Raw genomic sequence first — 17139 nt, 5'->3', positions numbered from 1 at the left:
AGCCTTCAGCATAAATTCATTCTTCCAGCTCAGCCTATCACATGAAATAAGGCATCAGATACCATTTTCTAGGGCTAAAGCTGCTTCTTTAGAAAACTATTTAGGCAAGATGAGTACTGTCTCTATCTTTAGAAACATCTCTTCAGTCAGTGTATGTTGTCTCTGCTGACAGTTCCTCCCTGTCCCTGTAGGAGTCTGCTCTATCAGTCCAAAAGGCAATGCAGTGCTAACAAGGATGTAACACAGGGGAGTACACGTAGCTTTCCTATGCCAATTCTCCTTGTCTGTGCCAGATTCTTAACAGCTCGTAGCTGTTCCTCTCTGTATTTAATGCTCTTGGTCAGATACCCCAAAATTAAAGCAACCAGTAGAATTGTTGGTCAGGAAAGACCCATCCCTTGCTGTGAGGCATCTCTAGCTTTGACTAGTAAGAACAACTGACCCAATTCTGTTTCTAGTCTAGGCCCAAAGACTGACATTTTCAGGTAACCGTTTTGTCACTTGTTGTGCTTGTCATAACCTGAGGTTATAAAGGCTTCTAAGGCTCTGAAAGTGCATGTAACTATGCTGCTCATCTTTCCCATGCTTCCTTAAAGCAATGTGACTTAAAAGTTACTGATGGCTTAATCTTTTCCCCCAGGTGAGACTGGGGAGAAAAAAAGAAGCCAGAGGGAAGAAGAGATGTATACTGAAACTGGTTTTAGGTCCTGATGAGCAATTCAGTTGGGGACAGTAAATCTAGTGCAGCTGAGATCTGTATAAATTTGAGGCTGAATCCTCTGATGCCACCTGCTGCAGTGCCCGGAAAGTACTTTGTTTATTATATCAACAAGTGAAACTTCCCTACAGAGATCTGCTTGGATGTTGAAGCCCAGCACTCTGTGGTGGGCCCTTCAACTAGCAGTGTTCAGATACCAATCACAGTGCTTCATTAAGCTTAAAGAGATCTCTTATTTGTGAACTGAGTAGAGAATGCCTACTTTTCCATGCCACATCTCAGATAGTAGTAACTTTGTACAGGTCACTTTCTAATACAGTAGAACATGGTTTGCTCTTAATGGCAATTAAGCCTCTTCTCACAGTGGCAAACTCCAGTGCTTTAGATTTTTCATGTCTGTGGCATCTGCTAGTAACTGTTACAAAGACAGAATTGAGTGGGTAATGGCACTGTCTGACTAATAAACCACACACAGCAGCTGAAGCGTACATTGGTCTGAAACTGGTCTTTTGGGTGCTGCTTCTGCTCTATGAACTGCTTACACACTGTAGATCTGAAGTGAAAACGGGTGTGCTTTAGGCATGCTTGCACTGAAATGATGGAAAAATTATTTCAGGCTATTGTTTGAGCACTACAGAAAGCTGCTTGAAGCACTGTTACACCCAGTGAACAAAGATTTGAGGTAAGGATGGCTATAGGTACAATGAAGTTCAACTCTGCAACTTTTTTTCCCATGATACAGAGATTGGTGCTAAAAATAACATCCAGTCCTCTCTATTTGCTTTAAAAAGCTCTCATCTAATAGCTGTCCATTATGAATTGATCCATTTGGTCTGGAGTATAGATGTGTATACTTGCTGAATAATGAGATACCATGACTAATAAAGATATGATTCACATAAGGCAGATATTTAATATGAATGTTGATAATATAGCTTCCTTTTATATAACAAATTGGAAACAACTCAGATGTACTGCATCAGAAATTAGATTGCCTGATTTCGGCTCTCCAAATCATTTAACAATTGTATACCAAAATACAATTTGTTAAGCGTATTTTCTTTCCATCTCTATGAAACAACCCCTGTGCCTGCAACTTAATAATTACTGGTTAGTCTCTTCTGTTCCTGATCCAGAGAGGAAGTGTTCAGAGGGAAATACTGACTCTTAATTCATAATTGGGCTTTAATGAGGTTCTTATTTCAATCAACGCTCTCAAGACAGTGCTAGAATCATTCTCTAATGCCCTAGCTAGGCAACTCAATTGTAAATACTAAATAACCTGCAAATCACTGGCTTCCCAGCATGGGAAGTTCTCTTTTCTCCTGGTCACTACTTTGCATTTGAAAAACTAACTATATGGGAGATGCTTAAACTCTAGTACGAGCTTGTATTTGCTCAACCCTTAAGAGATCTGCATTAAAATCAGAAGCCTCTTGGTTAATACTGTTGAGGAGGAGAGAACTCTTTCATCATTTCTTTTACTATTGGTAATCACGTCAAAGTTACCAGGCATGAGAATACCACGGCTAGTCTTTTGCACAGTCTGTTGTATATGTAATCTAGCCCCTTCCTCATTAAGAACTGAGACACCTAGCACAGTCAGTGGCTTCACTCTGCAAAGGAGAGTCTCTTCGTATTGGAGGCCAAAGCGAGGGCAGATGAGTAGAAAGCAAAATTTTCATTGATTGGGTGGTTGAACAGCCTGAGATGTCCATTTACCATGGCCAGTATTGTTTGCTTTTATGACAGATTCTGTTTCTGTTTTGGTGCAAAAACTGCCTGAACTAAAGTAGGTGGCTATTTCTTATTACTCTATTTCACTGTTTTCCTTTAAACAGGAGGGCAGGGTTCCACTTCAGTATGCAGTTGCCCTTACTTTCCATCATACTAGAGCCTGAGCTAGGGTAGCATGGCATTGCAAGTCTAGACTTGCTGTTAGGTGATGGAAAGGATGCAAAGCTCAAAATTTTACATAAAACCAGCAATTCTTCTCTCAGGGAAAAGCAAGAGATAGTTTAATAGAGCTAATTGCTGTACGAAAAAAACACTTGCTTTTTGCTTCCCCCAGACCTGGCTTCTCTAGGGATTTGAACCTAAAAGAAAATCAACTGAATTCCCTGATGAATCACTGCAGAACACAGAACAGCTATGACAAATCTATACCTGCTCCTTTCCTTAATAAACAAAGGTCTTCCTCGAGCAAAGAGCAGGGAGTGGGGAATGAAGAAGAAATAAAAAAGGTAGAATGGGATGGTAGAAAGGAAGGAAAAGAAAATCTACTAGTATTAAGAATCAGAGTTCCTTAGAGGTGGTTTGTCTTTAAACTTCATGCTCTGATAGTTGTTTTCAGCAATGGAAAGACAGCTTGTATTTTCTTGGCTGCAGAATCTCTAAACACCTTTAGGAGGTATGCATTTTGTTTTGGCTGGTCGTTTGTAGGCAAGCACTGCTGAGTGAAGGTGTTGTAATGGTAAACAGAAACACCAGTTACCTGTGCTACAAAAGGCAAGAGGTGGGACTGAAGTTATGGCTACAAGGAAACAAGATGAAAGCATTTAAAAAAAAAAAAGCATATAGAGTTCACTTCAGATTTTAAGTGCACTTCTGAAGCACAGCTCCTGGCCATGCTGTAGTTCAGCACAGAGTGATCCTGGTATGCAAAATTCTGCTCAGATGAAAGTTGAAATAGAGATGAAGACGCTCTTCAACTGCTAAAAGATATTCAGTCTCCTATAAACAGACCACAGTTTAAATAAATTCCCCTCCTAATAGCTAATGATCAGCTGTGGTCATTAGTGCTGTTAATCTGTTGCTATTACACTGCTAATTGCTGCCTGCTAATACAGGTAGCAGCTATTTAATCATTTCAAAGTGAAGAAAAGAGGTCCTTAGCTGCCAGTTTCCTCAGCTGGAAGACAAGCTTATTTTTGTAATCTTCGGTTGGTTCTAGACTCCAGACACTGAACAGAAAGTACTGCAGTTGAGACTAAGAGTATTCCATGCAGTTTGGAGGTTTTCATATTAATTTCTACACATATTCCCAAACAGCTACATCTTGCCGAGTTATGGCCTTTTGGCTCTTGCTAGCAGGGAAACTAGGAGTATGATACACTCCTATACCTCTAATGAAGCCTGCTTCTAGAAAATAAGTGCTTTGATTTCAAGAGGGGCAAAGCACCTGCTTGCAAACTACTGAAACTGGACACAAACTGTCCATTGCCACAGCTCAGAAGCAGCCTAGGATTATGGCTCACCATCAGCACTAACGCACAGCAGCAAGTAATGAAAAACTGGCTTTGTGCTGGAGATAAAGAATCTGAGTAGGAGCTTACAGGACTAATGCTAGCTTGTCTGTATGTAGTTATTTCTATACACTTAATATTAAGAAATGTTCATCTGCCTGAGACAACTCATGCAGGTGGAGGTAAACCAGGTGTTAGTTTAAAAGAGTAATTTGCAAAAACTCTCAACATATGACATGCAACTAGACTAACTATGAGAGAACAAAACCACCTGCTGCATTTAGGATACACTGAGAAAGTCTTCAGCTGGTACAGGTTACTCCATTTTAAGGTCTTCCTTCTAATAATCCATACCAGATGCTAAATAAAACCGCTTTAGGAAAGGTGTTAATCACTTAGTAGCAACTAGGCTCACAAAAATTTTCATTCTTGCACTACTGCTTCCTTTCACTCTAAGACAGATCAAAAACTGTAGTCTCTTGGGTACATGCTCAGATTTCAGAGGGAGCAGATACAGCTGGCTATATTTTTTTTGCCATTAAAAGGCCAAAATATTCTTACAGCAACAGCTGAAGTCTTTCTAACCTTGAAAAACAACTTATAACAGTGAAATCTTTACTTCCCAGTCAGTTTATGTTCCCATGCCTATAAACAACTTCTTGTAGGTCTAAGAACAATTAAATCCACAAGTGAATATGAATGTATCATTTATTTGAGGTGGACAATTCACATCATTAAAAGTCACAGGTAACAAATTTTATCTTGAATTTGAATCAGATGCTTATTTTGTAGTTTTCAGGGGCAGCTTCAGAGAAAGTAAAATACAAAAGGTAAGCAGCGCGCATCACAATCAGATGCGGTTGAGGAAAAAACCTAAAATATGAACCCTCAGAATGCAATTTAAACAGAAAAAAAAACCAAAACCCTGACTTGGGATGAAAAAGATGCACCTTGAAGGCAATCCACTGAATGGCTTCTTCAATTATTTATTGTTTAGAAAGTATGCAAACCATGGCACAGGCATATCCAACCCTTTCAGCTGCGAGGAAAAGAAAACCTTGCCCTAACATATTCATTGCATAAGTCTAAAGTAATACACAGAAAATTTCAAGTAAAGGATTGTGGTCTGAAGTAAAAATTCCATTTCTTATTTAAAAAATGAGAAGGCTATCTGGTTTTCTTCTCTCCATCCACTGGTTGATCCGTTTCAGAGTCATACTGGCATTTTTCCACACATTTCCTAGGGAACCAGCCTCGTTCTCTTATTCCACCTTAAGACATGAAAAGTTGCATTAACTTGGAACAAAACATGACCCACTACAAAGGAAAAACACAGGACTGGAAGAGACATCAAGAGGTTACCTAGGTTATTTTCTTCTCCAAGGCAGGACATCCAAGTCATTCCTAACATCGTTGCCTGGGGACGCATGGATTCTCTCCCACTGCCTAAAATGTTTCCAGAGATCTCCAAAGTTTTCCAGTGCTTTACCTTCCTTACTATGAGAAAATTGTTCCTAATACCCTATCTGAATCTTTCTGTCTGTAATTCAAGTTCACAACTCCTCTTTCTACACACCAGGGACAGAGGAAGCAGCTAAGAACCTTCTCTACAACAGACTTTCACACAGCTGATGACTATTTGCACATTCCCTGGCTTTCTCCTATCTCCTTTTCCTCTCCAAGTAAAACATCCCAATTCTTTCAGCTTTCCCTTATAAGTCACATTTTCTAGTACTCTGATTATTCTCATTGTTTTCCTCTCAGCTGATCTTCCTCTTTCTTGAGATGCAGTAACTGCTTTTACTTGTGGCAGTATTTCAGATGAGTCCCTGCCAATGCTGAGTAGGATGGAAGGATTATTACATGCATCTGGGAAGATACATGCTTTTTTCTTTTTTGCAAGTGTTGACTCATCTTAAGATTATGATTGACTCTTTTTTCCTCAGAAGAACTGCTACTTAATCATTAATTTTTCCATCTTGTTATAGTACAGCTTGTTATTCCTGCCTCTTTATAGCATTTTGCTATACATTCCTAACAAATCTCATCCTATTTTTGAAGCCTAGTTCTCCAAAATGCCAATGCTATTTTGAATTCTAATCCATCCTCTCAGTATACACCAAGTTCCCCACCCAGACTGCATTTCACCTGATTTTAAAAAAACCCATTTGATATAGCACAGACATCTCCTTCTAATCTTCATAATAAGCAATGCAATACAAACTATTACCATGCTAATTTCAATGACTCATTTAGGTTTGATGTTTGAAAGTTCATTGGAGTGAGCTGCCAAAGCACTTTTAGCCCATGAAGGTCTCAGACCTCCCATGAAAGGCATGGATTCTTTCAATGTAGTGACTGTTGGCTGCCTCTCTTTTGCCAACACGGAATGTACAAGCAATGAATTAACATTTGTTTGGAAGAGACAACAGAATCCAACGCACCCTCTGGCAGGTAAAATTTTAGCTCAGTCCTAAGAAGGAAGACTAAAGTAAAAAATGTAAAAATTTCAATGCAGATGGCTGTAATGTTGTCATCTGTCTGCAGACCAGCAGGAGTCTTTAACGTCTTTGATAGCTGTAGTTGTTAGTTTCGTAAATGCGTGTCAAAGTCCTTGGAATTGATCCCAAACCAAAGACATAACGTCTCCTTGTTTTTAAGATGTACAAAGAGTAATCCCAGGTCTTATATATATATAGGGTGTTTAGGTAGGAAATCTGAATGTGTTTAAGACAGACCACTATTTAAATATCAAAAAAAGAAATCGTCATTAACCTCTTTAGAGTCTGTAAGTCTAACTTTTTCTTAGAATACGAAGTGTCCCCCTTCCTACTTAACCTTCAATAAACTACTAGATGCGTGTTCTTTCAGTCTGACAGATTCATTTCATGTTTATTAAAACTGACAAGTCTACCAGATGTAAAGGGTAAAAACTGTGGATGTGGTTTTAGAGGGAAGCTAATGCCAATAAGGTCAGACATTATACATTTTGAGAACTGAACATATAATATTGTCCACATTTCTAGACAGCTATAAAATTGATTAGTAATATTCAACAGAAAAAGTGAAAATAACTGCTTCATACCATCAGCAGCTGAGTCGAGAATCTTCTCACCATACATCCAGTGTCTGGGGAAGAAAGCGTAATAGGTAGTTAGATGCCAGAACTCATCTCAATATTTCTTTTAACCAAACATAAAGGTGTGGAGCCACTAACTTTAAGCCTCTTGTGGCTAAAATCAGATCCCCTTTACTCAATGCAATTCTAGGTTCTTCAGTGCACGGTGTTGTGAAGAATGTTTTAACACCTTTAGTCACAGGGCAGCAGACACCACTGTAATCTTCTACTGCTCGATACCGCACCTACAAATTTGAACAGAACATGGCAATATATCATTGTAAGGAGTTATGGCCTTGCTAACAGTTTCATACCAAAAAAATCAATTCAAGCATATAATTAAATTTGAGCATAATGACAACGGCTGTCAAAGGCACTCTAAATTCTAAATTAACTGGTTAACAATGAAGCACAGTCATCTTTATTATCACATTTCTTACCATCTGGAAACTAAGGAGCAAAGGCAAAGAAAGCTAAATGCTAAGTTTAATTAAGCAGAGGTTGCAGCACATTGTTTGTGTGGAAACACAAAGTCTTTATTTAATTGCTAAGTTTAAAAATCAAGAAAAGAAATAGTCTCAGCAATTACTTACATTTATTTATACTGATATTTCAAAGTAATTTCAGACCACACTTCACAAATACTTACGCTTCTTACTCGCTTGTCTGCTTTCTGTTTCAGTTGCTCTATCTATAAATGATTATAAATAGAAATTTAGGCACTGTTTGGTTTAAGAGGACTTGTGTATTCAACACAAAATGAAGTCAGTTGAAACCATTCAACAAACACAGGCAATATCATTAAGCATTTAAAAGCACTCACGAACGCATAACTTTTTAGTCTATCAAAAATGGGAGAACATTTGACAGAACTATTCCTTAAGTATATGTATTACTAGTCAGTCTATTTTAGTTATTTAAAAAGCTGGTATATTACTGCAAAGGAAAGCAGGCAATTGGATAGTGGGGAGGATTAACTTGAGATATCATTAAAGATCAATTACCGTCAAACTGTATTGATGACAGCCATCTCTTACTGGCCAATCCAGACCATCTCCCTCAGGAATCCCAGACCATGTAAACACTTGCTTGAAGTTCTTCCATTTACTTCCCATGTCATAGGGAAAAATAAAGGTCTCACCCGTTTGGTAGTACTGGATTCTGTCTTTGGCCTGGAAAATAATTAAGAAATACAGTACATAAAAACATACCCTACAAACTGCAATCGAGCAGCAAATATTAAGAAGGCCAGGTCATAAGCCCTGTATGGGTCCATGAGACCTAAAGGCAAAGATTTTGGGACAAGAGCAGTAAATTCCTGCTATATTAACCCAGGCATTTAAAACTACTTATAACAATCATGGCATTTAGAAGTGTGTGTGGTTTGGGTCCCCCGCCTCCCTCCCCCCCTTTTACTCTTTAACAACAGAGTCAACTGGCTACACTGATTAATCTACTCCATGCTCTGATTTTATGGTTTTTTTTAAAAGATTGATGCCTGACTATTTCTCAGTCACATACAAAGACTTCCACAGCTCAGGATTCTTTGATTAATGATCATGAGCATAATTCAACATTGGTAGTGTCTATTCCATCTCTAAGAATTGCGTATACAGGCATGCTCTGAATCTCCCACATTCTGCAGTTATGAACTTTTCATTCTTCCAGTAACAATGACATCTAGTGGAGCAGCCACAGAAGAGTTTGTTCTCTTTGTCACAACAATGTCGTTTTTATTAAACACTTATGTATTACAGCCTGTGTTCAGTTTTCAGAAGGGACATATTAGCAGCCTGTGTTTTACAGTAAAAATTTTAACAGATTATTCCAAATTCTACAATATAGTTGTACCAGGGTTTTCTTTCATTTATGTTCCATTGAGATTCAAAGGTCTAATAGGACTAGGATCCAGCTAAGCTAGATTCTGTGCAAAGAGAAGGCATTACAATACTTAGGTACTTATACACAGTCAAGATCCTCATGCTAACTTTGACACAGAATAAAAGAAAGACAACAAGATAATAATGAAATGTTTGTGGACTTATACAAAATAAGCTGGTAGCACTGAACTAGTTTCTAAACATTGAGTCCGTTTTGCTTCCTCTAAACTTAACTTCTGCTGCTTGGCTATATTTCTTCTGAAAAATCTTGTGAAAACCTCTATAAAGATATGGAAATCAAAGATAAATTTAAAGGAGAAAAGACTAGGTATGTCATTATTTTCTAGTACTTCTTCAAAATCATGGAAAATCCTCCCAAGTTTCACCAGAGAAGTAAAAAATGAGGAAAATCATAAGCCAAAACATGCCACCTAGAATGGGTAGGGGAGGTGGACAATTAGACACAGGCAGGCATAACGAGAAGCAAAGACAACTCAAGTTTCAGACGAAAACACCCACATATTCCAAGTAGATAAGCAAAGTCTCTTAAAAGCAAGTATTTTTCTATGTTCACACCAATTCCCCCAAACAAAAAAGAAAATAAAAATCTATGCAGTTACATGATTTCTCATGTATTTCAGAGACAGTGAGGGAAAAGGTGGTTGTAGGTGTTAGGTCAGTGGTGAATTGAAATGACACCTTTGGTTTAAATCCAGAGAGGTGAAACAAGAAACTGGCAAATATGGAGAATAAACTTTGTAACAATGCAGTACAAGAATACTGTAATAAAAGCTTACCTTTTCTTCAATCCAGGACTCGATTGAAGTTTTATTTGTCAAAATGACTTTCATCTAAAATAAAAGTGTTAGGTGAAATTAGCGTTGATTTTCTGCAGACATACATCAGCTAAGCAAAGAAAATGTCATTTAACAAACTAAATTTGCTTTAAACACAAAACAACTTTTATAGGCTTAACTGAAACATATAAAACATTCAAAATTAAGATTCAGCATAGACGCTAATGCTATCCTCTAGAATTATACACTTAGACAGTACCACACAGTATTTCAGTCTATGCTTAAAATGTGTATTTTTGTTTCCTTCCAAAGATCTCAAACATTTGAAGTAATATATCAGGCATGTTTATACCTATTTTCAGCGTTAGGGGCATGTACTCCTGAAATACCAAGTATTTTGCCTTTTCCAGAGAGTTTATAAAGCCCATCTCATGTTTCCTTAGTTCATTAGATTTTTACCTCCAAGTTCTCCCATGAAAAATAATTTTTTTAAAAATTGTGGTAACAACAGAGGAACTGGGAGAAAGCAACATAAAACCCTGGAAAAATTACACAGCAACATAAGCTCTAAACAACTGCTCCTGTTTCAATCCTGAATTCTGTTTCTGCTCCACAACAAGGCAAAACTTACAGCTTTTAACTTCTTTGTAACAGAAGCCATAAACTTACCTGGATAATAAACAGCATACCAACAGCAATAGTTGTTCCTAATGCCAGTCCTAAGGCAAATAAAGATGCAGCAAATGCAGACAGTCCAAAGGGAATAATGGGTCGAGGGTCTCTTTTGGCTGCACTCATGTCAATCTTTACGGAACTCCACCCAAAAGATATCTGCAATGGGAAAATATCATTCAGCTCTAGAACACTCTGACTGCTGAAACAAAACAAGTTAGCAATAAGAAATCAAGAAATCTGGCTCTGAAGGTAAGTGTCCAACTTCTGACAGGTTTATAATGCAAGTGGAGTAATTTAAAAAAAAACCAACCACAAACAAAAAAACCCCCAAACGTATTCAAAAGACTTCCTCTTCAGAAATACATTCTTTGCTAGATGTAGGCCTTCTCTAGATGGAAAGCTAAACCAAAATCGCCATCTTGCAAGCTCCACAAGTTGGGCCCAAAATTGGCAAAAAAATCTGGACTCTGGCACATTAACAAAAACGCATTCACCGGTTTCAGATAGAAAATGTTTGCATAGCACAGTACCCATTTTCAATGGAAACGCTACAGGTTTTCCTCTGAAAGCTTTAGCAGATAGCAGTTCTCAACCTTATTGCTCTGCAAATACAACATGCAGCCTTCATCTGTTACACTCAGTTGATGTTTTCAAGCTCTTCATTGCAACCACAAAGGCTGAAATCAAAGCTCATAATCTTAACCATGGATCTGAGATAAGGGATGTATTCCAGAACAAGCTTTGCTCATTGTTGCTGCAGTTAAATTTTTCCATTTAAAAACAAATCCACCGTAATTTATTTTTAGTTCTAAAAATAAAGTACTTTTTTTTCCTTGAAGAATTGGATACAATTCTAAAAAAGTGGCAAGCAAAAGAAAATAAATAGCATCTAACTTGTGTGTTGGAAATAAATAGCAGCAAGTTTCTGTGCCAGCCAAAACACAGCCTGTCTCTCTCTCTCTCTCTCAAGTGCTACTCAGAAACTGTCTTCAGTCAATGCAAAGCTCTAGGAAACTCCCAGTGATTATCACAAGCAACAGGAACAAAAAAATAAAGGAAAAATAGAAACAACTTTCTTTGAATCCTCCTCCAATTAATGAACATACTTCTCAGAGGCGGAGAGCAGAACTGAGAGTACATGTTGAAAGAATAACAAGGAATTCCACATGCTTCTTCTCAGGAAACCAAATTGTCTCATACTTCCAGAGATAAATTACCCATTCAACTTAAATAATATTTTAAGCATTTAATTATGTGTTCTTACTCTGTTGTAAAGCTGCGTGTACATAGTCATAACAAATATGAAAGAAGCGTGAATGCATCCCAGTGGAGCTAAGAGGAGAAACAGAGTGAAAGATGCGTGATTCTGGTACCCACAACAGTTGTTGATCCAAGGACAATGGTGATCCATCTTCATAACACATCTGTGAATAATAAATATTGATTAATATAAAGGACATGTATGATGTTTTTCAAAAAGCTCAAAGAAAAGGACAGCTAACTTTCTACTACTCGACCTCCATTCATTCATTTAAACCCACCAATTTCTGACAGATCAACACAGTAGTTTCTTTTTTTGTTGCTATTCAGAATGATATTTCATGCTGTAGAGTGAAACAAAGCAAAATAAAAAGTGCTCCCAGGTCCTACCCTCCCTAATTATCCCTCCTCCTCTTTACTCAGACTTGCTAGTTGCTAATAAACAGCATATTCCAGAGTCAGGAGACAGAGGTCTAGAATGGGACATGTAAGAACTATCAACACAATAATTAAGCACTAATATTATTGCCAATTTTTTTAAATAAGCACACCAGGAAAATAAAGGAAATATCAAATCCCCTGTGAACTACTTGGAGAAAGAACATACAAAGATCCACAGACAGAAGTGTGTTAATCTCTCTTTCTTTTCAGTAGCAGACCCTCACAAAGCTTCATCAGTTGCTATGTATTGACCTTACACCGCTGTAAATCCTTTTCAAAATCTATTTAACAAGCATAAACACCCTAGAGACACTCTTGTATTTGATATAAAGCTAGTTATTTTGGTTTAGCTTACAGGTGAAAAAAAACACCTGATAAAAGATTTGTCCATATCCCAAATTGCATTGATTTAACTTAACAGGTGTAAAAGTCACTAACTATAATGTTGCAATTAATCTGCACCAAACCTAAGTGATAAACAAAGGACTGAATTACGCAAATATCCATCTCCTCTGAAAATAAAAGTTAACTGTTTTGGAACTACTGACCTCATTATCTTTTAAGCCAGTCCCTTCCCAACAGGAGTTCAGTTTCTCCCTTTTAAAGAATTAATTATTCTTCATTAGCATATGCTCAACTGCTACTGTACAAGTTCTTGAACATGCAATCGTAATTACCAGCACAAGTGTTTCTGAAGAAGTTCCCAGATCTTAGCCAGAAACCTCACCCCATTCAGGTGGGCCACAAGAAGTGACTCCATTCATGCACTGAAACTTGCCATAGCATAGAAGACTTTTGGCGGTGGTTTAAGTTACCTACTTCACTGCAACAGGCTAGAAATACATGTGGAACGAGTTACTTTGGCCAGAGTTGAGGGGGCAGAAAATTCTTAAAGCATAAGAGTAAAATGATTTGGAGAATGTGCTGCAGTTTCTTCTGTTTTATTTGACAAAAGCTACATTATTTAAAGAACTTGCTTTTGCCAAAGCAATCATCAGAATCTGCTGCCATTTTCCACTAAGTCCTCAGTGTAAAGATTGTCACTCAAGGAAAGGAGTCTAATTTTAAATCCCAGGATGATGCAGCCAAATTACAGCACTGCTCTACAGTTTCACTCTCTGCTTCCTAAAAGCACACTGACTGTGCATCTTGTGTTTATTGAAATAACAAATGAATGCATATGTTGCACTATCCTTTTACCACGTTCTCTAATAGTCCTTCAGAGGAGGACCTGTCCAGTAAACCCAAGATAAATGCAACTACAGCCTGGACTGCAGACATCTGACTTTTTGTCAGAGGCTTGCATTTTTCAAGCTGCACTAAATTCCAGTGCAGCTATTTATAATAAAAGCGTCCTTTAGCTCAAAGCAAGTCTGTTGGAAGACTAACACATAACAAGGCACAAACTTTTTAAGTTGACCCAAAAGGCTTATTATAGTTCACTTAACATGCTGACTCCTCTTGAAAAAAACCTTTAGGGAACAATAAAGAACAGTCCAAAATTTCCACTCAAATCAACATTTAACTCCCATTTGGAAAGATGACAGAATAGGCTTTTCTACTCTCTGAGCAGGTGAATGTTTGGACTCAGAACTTGCAGAGGACTGAAAGATTTTTAGGTATTTACACAGGCTCACTTCCCTGAAACAGTACTGCAATGTTTTGTTAATACTGTTAAGAAGTTCTTAAGAGGAACTGATTTCAAGCTAAAAAGAAAATGTTAGAGACAGATTTATTTATTAAACTAAGACACAGTAAAACCATATAGAAATCATACACCTAGAAAGTGGAAATATTTGAAATGGTGGTGTATTGGGTTTGTGTGGCAAGGCTTTGGTAGCATGGGGGCTACAGGGGTGGCTTCTGTGAGAAGCTGCTAGAAGCTTCCCCTATGTCCGATGGAGCCAATGTCAGCTGGCTCCAAGACAGACCCGCCGCTGGCCAAGGCCAAGCCCATCAGTGATGGGATACCTCTGGGATAACATATTTAAGAAGAGGGGAAAAAAACCTGCACATCAGCAGCAGGAGAAAGGAGCGACAATATGCGAGAGGAACAACTCTGCAGACACCAAGGTCAGTGAAGAAGGAGGGGGAGGAGGTGCTCCAGGTGCCGGAGCAGAGATTCCCCTGCAGCCCATGGTGAAGACCATGGTGAGGCAGGCCGTCCCCCTGCAGCCCATGGAGGTCCACAGTGGAGCAGATATCCACCCGCAGCCAATGGAGGACCCCACGCTGGAGCAGGTGGATGCCCGAAGGAGGCTGTGATCCCGTGGGAAGTCCACACCGGAGCAGGCTCCTGGCAGGACCTGCAGACCCGTGGAGAGAGAAGCCCATGCTGGAGCAGGTTTGCTGGCAGGACTTGTGACCCTGTGGGGGACCCATGCTGGACCAGTCTGTTCCTGAAGGACTGCACCCCGTGGAAGGGACCCACGCTGGAGCAGTTTGTGAAGAACTGCAGCCCGTGGGAAGGACTCGCATTGGAGAATTTTGTGGAGGACTGTCTCCTGTGGGAGGGACCCCATGCCAGAGCAGGGGAAGAGCACGAGGATTCCTCCCCCTGAGGAGGAAGGAGCGGCAGAGACAACGTGTGATGAACTGACCGCAACCCCCGTTCCCCATCCCCCTGAGCTGCTGGGGCAGGGGAGGAGGTAGGGAAAATTGGGAGCGAAGTTGAGCCTGGGAAGAAGGGAGAGGTGGAGGGGAGGTGTTTTAAGATTTAGGTTTTGTTTTCTCATTACCTTACTCTGATTTGATTGGTAATAAATTAAACTAATTTCCCCAAGTCGGGTCCATTTTGCCTGCGGCAGTAATTGGTGAGTGACCTCTCCCTCTCCTTATCTCGACCCATGAGCCTTTCATTTTATTTTCTCTCCCCTGACCAGCTGAGGAGGGGAGCGACAGAGCAGCTGTGGTGGGCACCTGGCATCCAGCCAGGGTCAACCCACCACTAACGGGTATAGTGTTCATATAGAAGGCTTTAAAAATGCACAATACAAGACTGGGAAGAATAAATTATATTAATACCTCATCATTAGAGTCGAAGCTGCTTTAATATGGATTTAAAGCAATTTTAAAGAAAGACAGTACCTGTTACACTTTCGACAGTGGTGTGAACGTGGTGCCTTATAAGACTGACACACTTTACAGTATTGGAGATACATGCAATCCTGAGATTTTTCCTTTAAACAGAAGAATAGGCATGTTAGACGTATACATAATTCTACTGGCAATACATATTTTGGCACTTTCCTAACCTAAGCATCTTTGCTTTCTTCTGACAGGGTGTGTTTCATAACCCAACCCTATTTAATGGTAGGTGGCGAGGAGAGAAAAAAACCAAAGTGAAATCATCTCTTGGCTATCAACACAGCCATCTCCCACTGTTGAAAGTGCTGGTTGCTAAAAGAAATAAACAGTTCTTCCATCAGGAAGAGTGACTGTACAAGCAGGGTTTCATAGTGAAGTTCTGAGAGTAAAAAAACCAGCATGAAGCCTTTATAATTTAAAGAAAAAGCTTGTTCACCTTGTCTCTCCATTTTATACCATGAGCCAATCTAGGCTTACTACTAAGATACAGTACTGGTAACCATTAATGTTCAACGAGCTCTTGTTTTCCACCCTCTCTCTCTTACACACACACATACGCCAACTACAGCAAGAAGAGAGACAGAAAGACTTGTAGATAGCAAGTAGTAATACTGCCAAAATCTTCTCTTCACAAAGTGGAATACCTAGTTGTCCTGCTAGGACTGCAACAGGATCCTCTTCTCACTAGACTCCGTCCTGAGAAGTATTCCACAAGTAGAAATGCAATTATTACTAATCTTTATATCATGCCACTGGAACACAAACTCTGTCCAGCCGTCTTGAGATACTGAACCTGTATCGTTCTGGTCCTTGACTACTACTCTTCCAAGGGATTACTGAAGCAAAGGAAATGCAAATTTCTACCTCGACTTATAATACTGTATTGAACACAAGAGAAACATGGCATTTTCTGGCTCACATAAAAAAAAAAAAAATTTGCTAAATGAAGTTCTTCTAATCCTTATTACTAGCAGCAAAGTCTTCAGTGTAACAGCGTCTGCATGAGCATGGAGATAACCTTGAAGTTCTCATTCCCGGCTCACAGCACTTGTTTCCTGTCGTTTTGTTTTGAGAAGCGTCTATAAAACATAACGAGTACTGCCAATAAAGCAGCATTACCGTTCAGCCCCAGATCACCGTAACTGACAGAACAAGGAAGGGATGGAGTAAGCTGGAGCATACTGGACACGCTGGAAGCAGCAGCAAAGCGAGAGAGGCAGAAAGTGAAGATGTCGAAACAAGATAAGGAGAAAGGAGTGGCCTGAGGGGCTGGCTGCATTCTTCGGGGAGAAAGGGGAAAAATGGTGGCATCAAAGACACGCGATTTCTACTGCCTTTCCGATCCCTGGACACGCTCCTTTCAGAGGCCGGCCCCGGCACAAGGGCAGGCCCGCCGGTCCCCCCGCCCGGCCCCGCCGCCCCGGCCCCCGCCCCGCGCCTCACCGAGCCCGGCCGGGGGAGGAGGCGATCGAAAGCCAGCGCTTACCGGCGTCCACCCCAGAGGGACGTACCCCGGGCCGACAAACATGGCGCTGAAGTAGTTGTAGAGGATCATGACGGTCCAGTTGAGGAGCATGATGAAGTTGACGCTTCCCCCGGCGGTGTCCAGGGGCCAGTACCACAGCGCGGCGTCCGCCATGGCGGTGGCGGAGCACACGGCCACCACGGCCAGGGCCACCAGCGGCCCCCAGTGGCACAGCCGCCGCGCCCGGCGCAGCCCCCCCGGCCCGCCCATGGCCGCTACCGCCGCCCGCCCGCCGCCGCCACCCCGCCGCCGCCGCGCATGGCTCCCGCCGCGCTCAGCCCCACGCCGTCCCGCCGGCTGCCGAGAGAGAGGGAGCGCCGAGAGGAAGGGGAGGCGTCGGGGTCCGGCGGGCCTCGGCCTCGGCCCCGCCCCGCCGGCCCGGGGAGGCGGGGG

At 40.5% G+C, this 17139-nt stretch overlaps 1 protein-coding gene across 1 annotated transcript; it reads right to left on the bottom strand.

Moving 5' to 3' along the window:
* Nucleotides 1-4653: 4653 nt before the first annotated feature.
* Nucleotides 4654-17099, bottom strand: ZDHHC6 (zDHHC palmitoyltransferase 6). The gene is made up of 10 exons (XM_075504536.1): nucleotides 16708-17099; nucleotides 15222-15313; nucleotides 11698-11857; nucleotides 10428-10589; nucleotides 9759-9812; nucleotides 8086-8253; nucleotides 7731-7772; nucleotides 7181-7326; nucleotides 7049-7092; nucleotides 4654-5234 (listed from the first exon to the last, which is right to left on the bottom strand). The coding sequence occupies exons 1-10, from the start codon at nucleotides 16954-16956 to the stop codon at nucleotides 5131-5133; spliced, it is 1221 nt and encodes a 406-aa protein (XP_075360651.1). The 5' UTR covers nucleotides 16957-17099; the 3' UTR covers nucleotides 4654-5130.
* Nucleotides 17100-17139: the final 40 nt, after the last annotated feature.

Source organism: Mycteria americana, chromosome 6 (genome assembly GCF_035582795.1).
Source record: "Mycteria americana isolate JAX WOST 10 ecotype Jacksonville Zoo and Gardens chromosome 6, USCA_MyAme_1.0, whole genome shotgun sequence".
NCBI classification, from domain to species: Eukaryota; Metazoa; Chordata; class Aves; order Ciconiiformes; family Ciconiidae; genus Mycteria; species Mycteria americana.
This window is presented reverse-complemented; position numbering and strand designations above follow the sequence as displayed.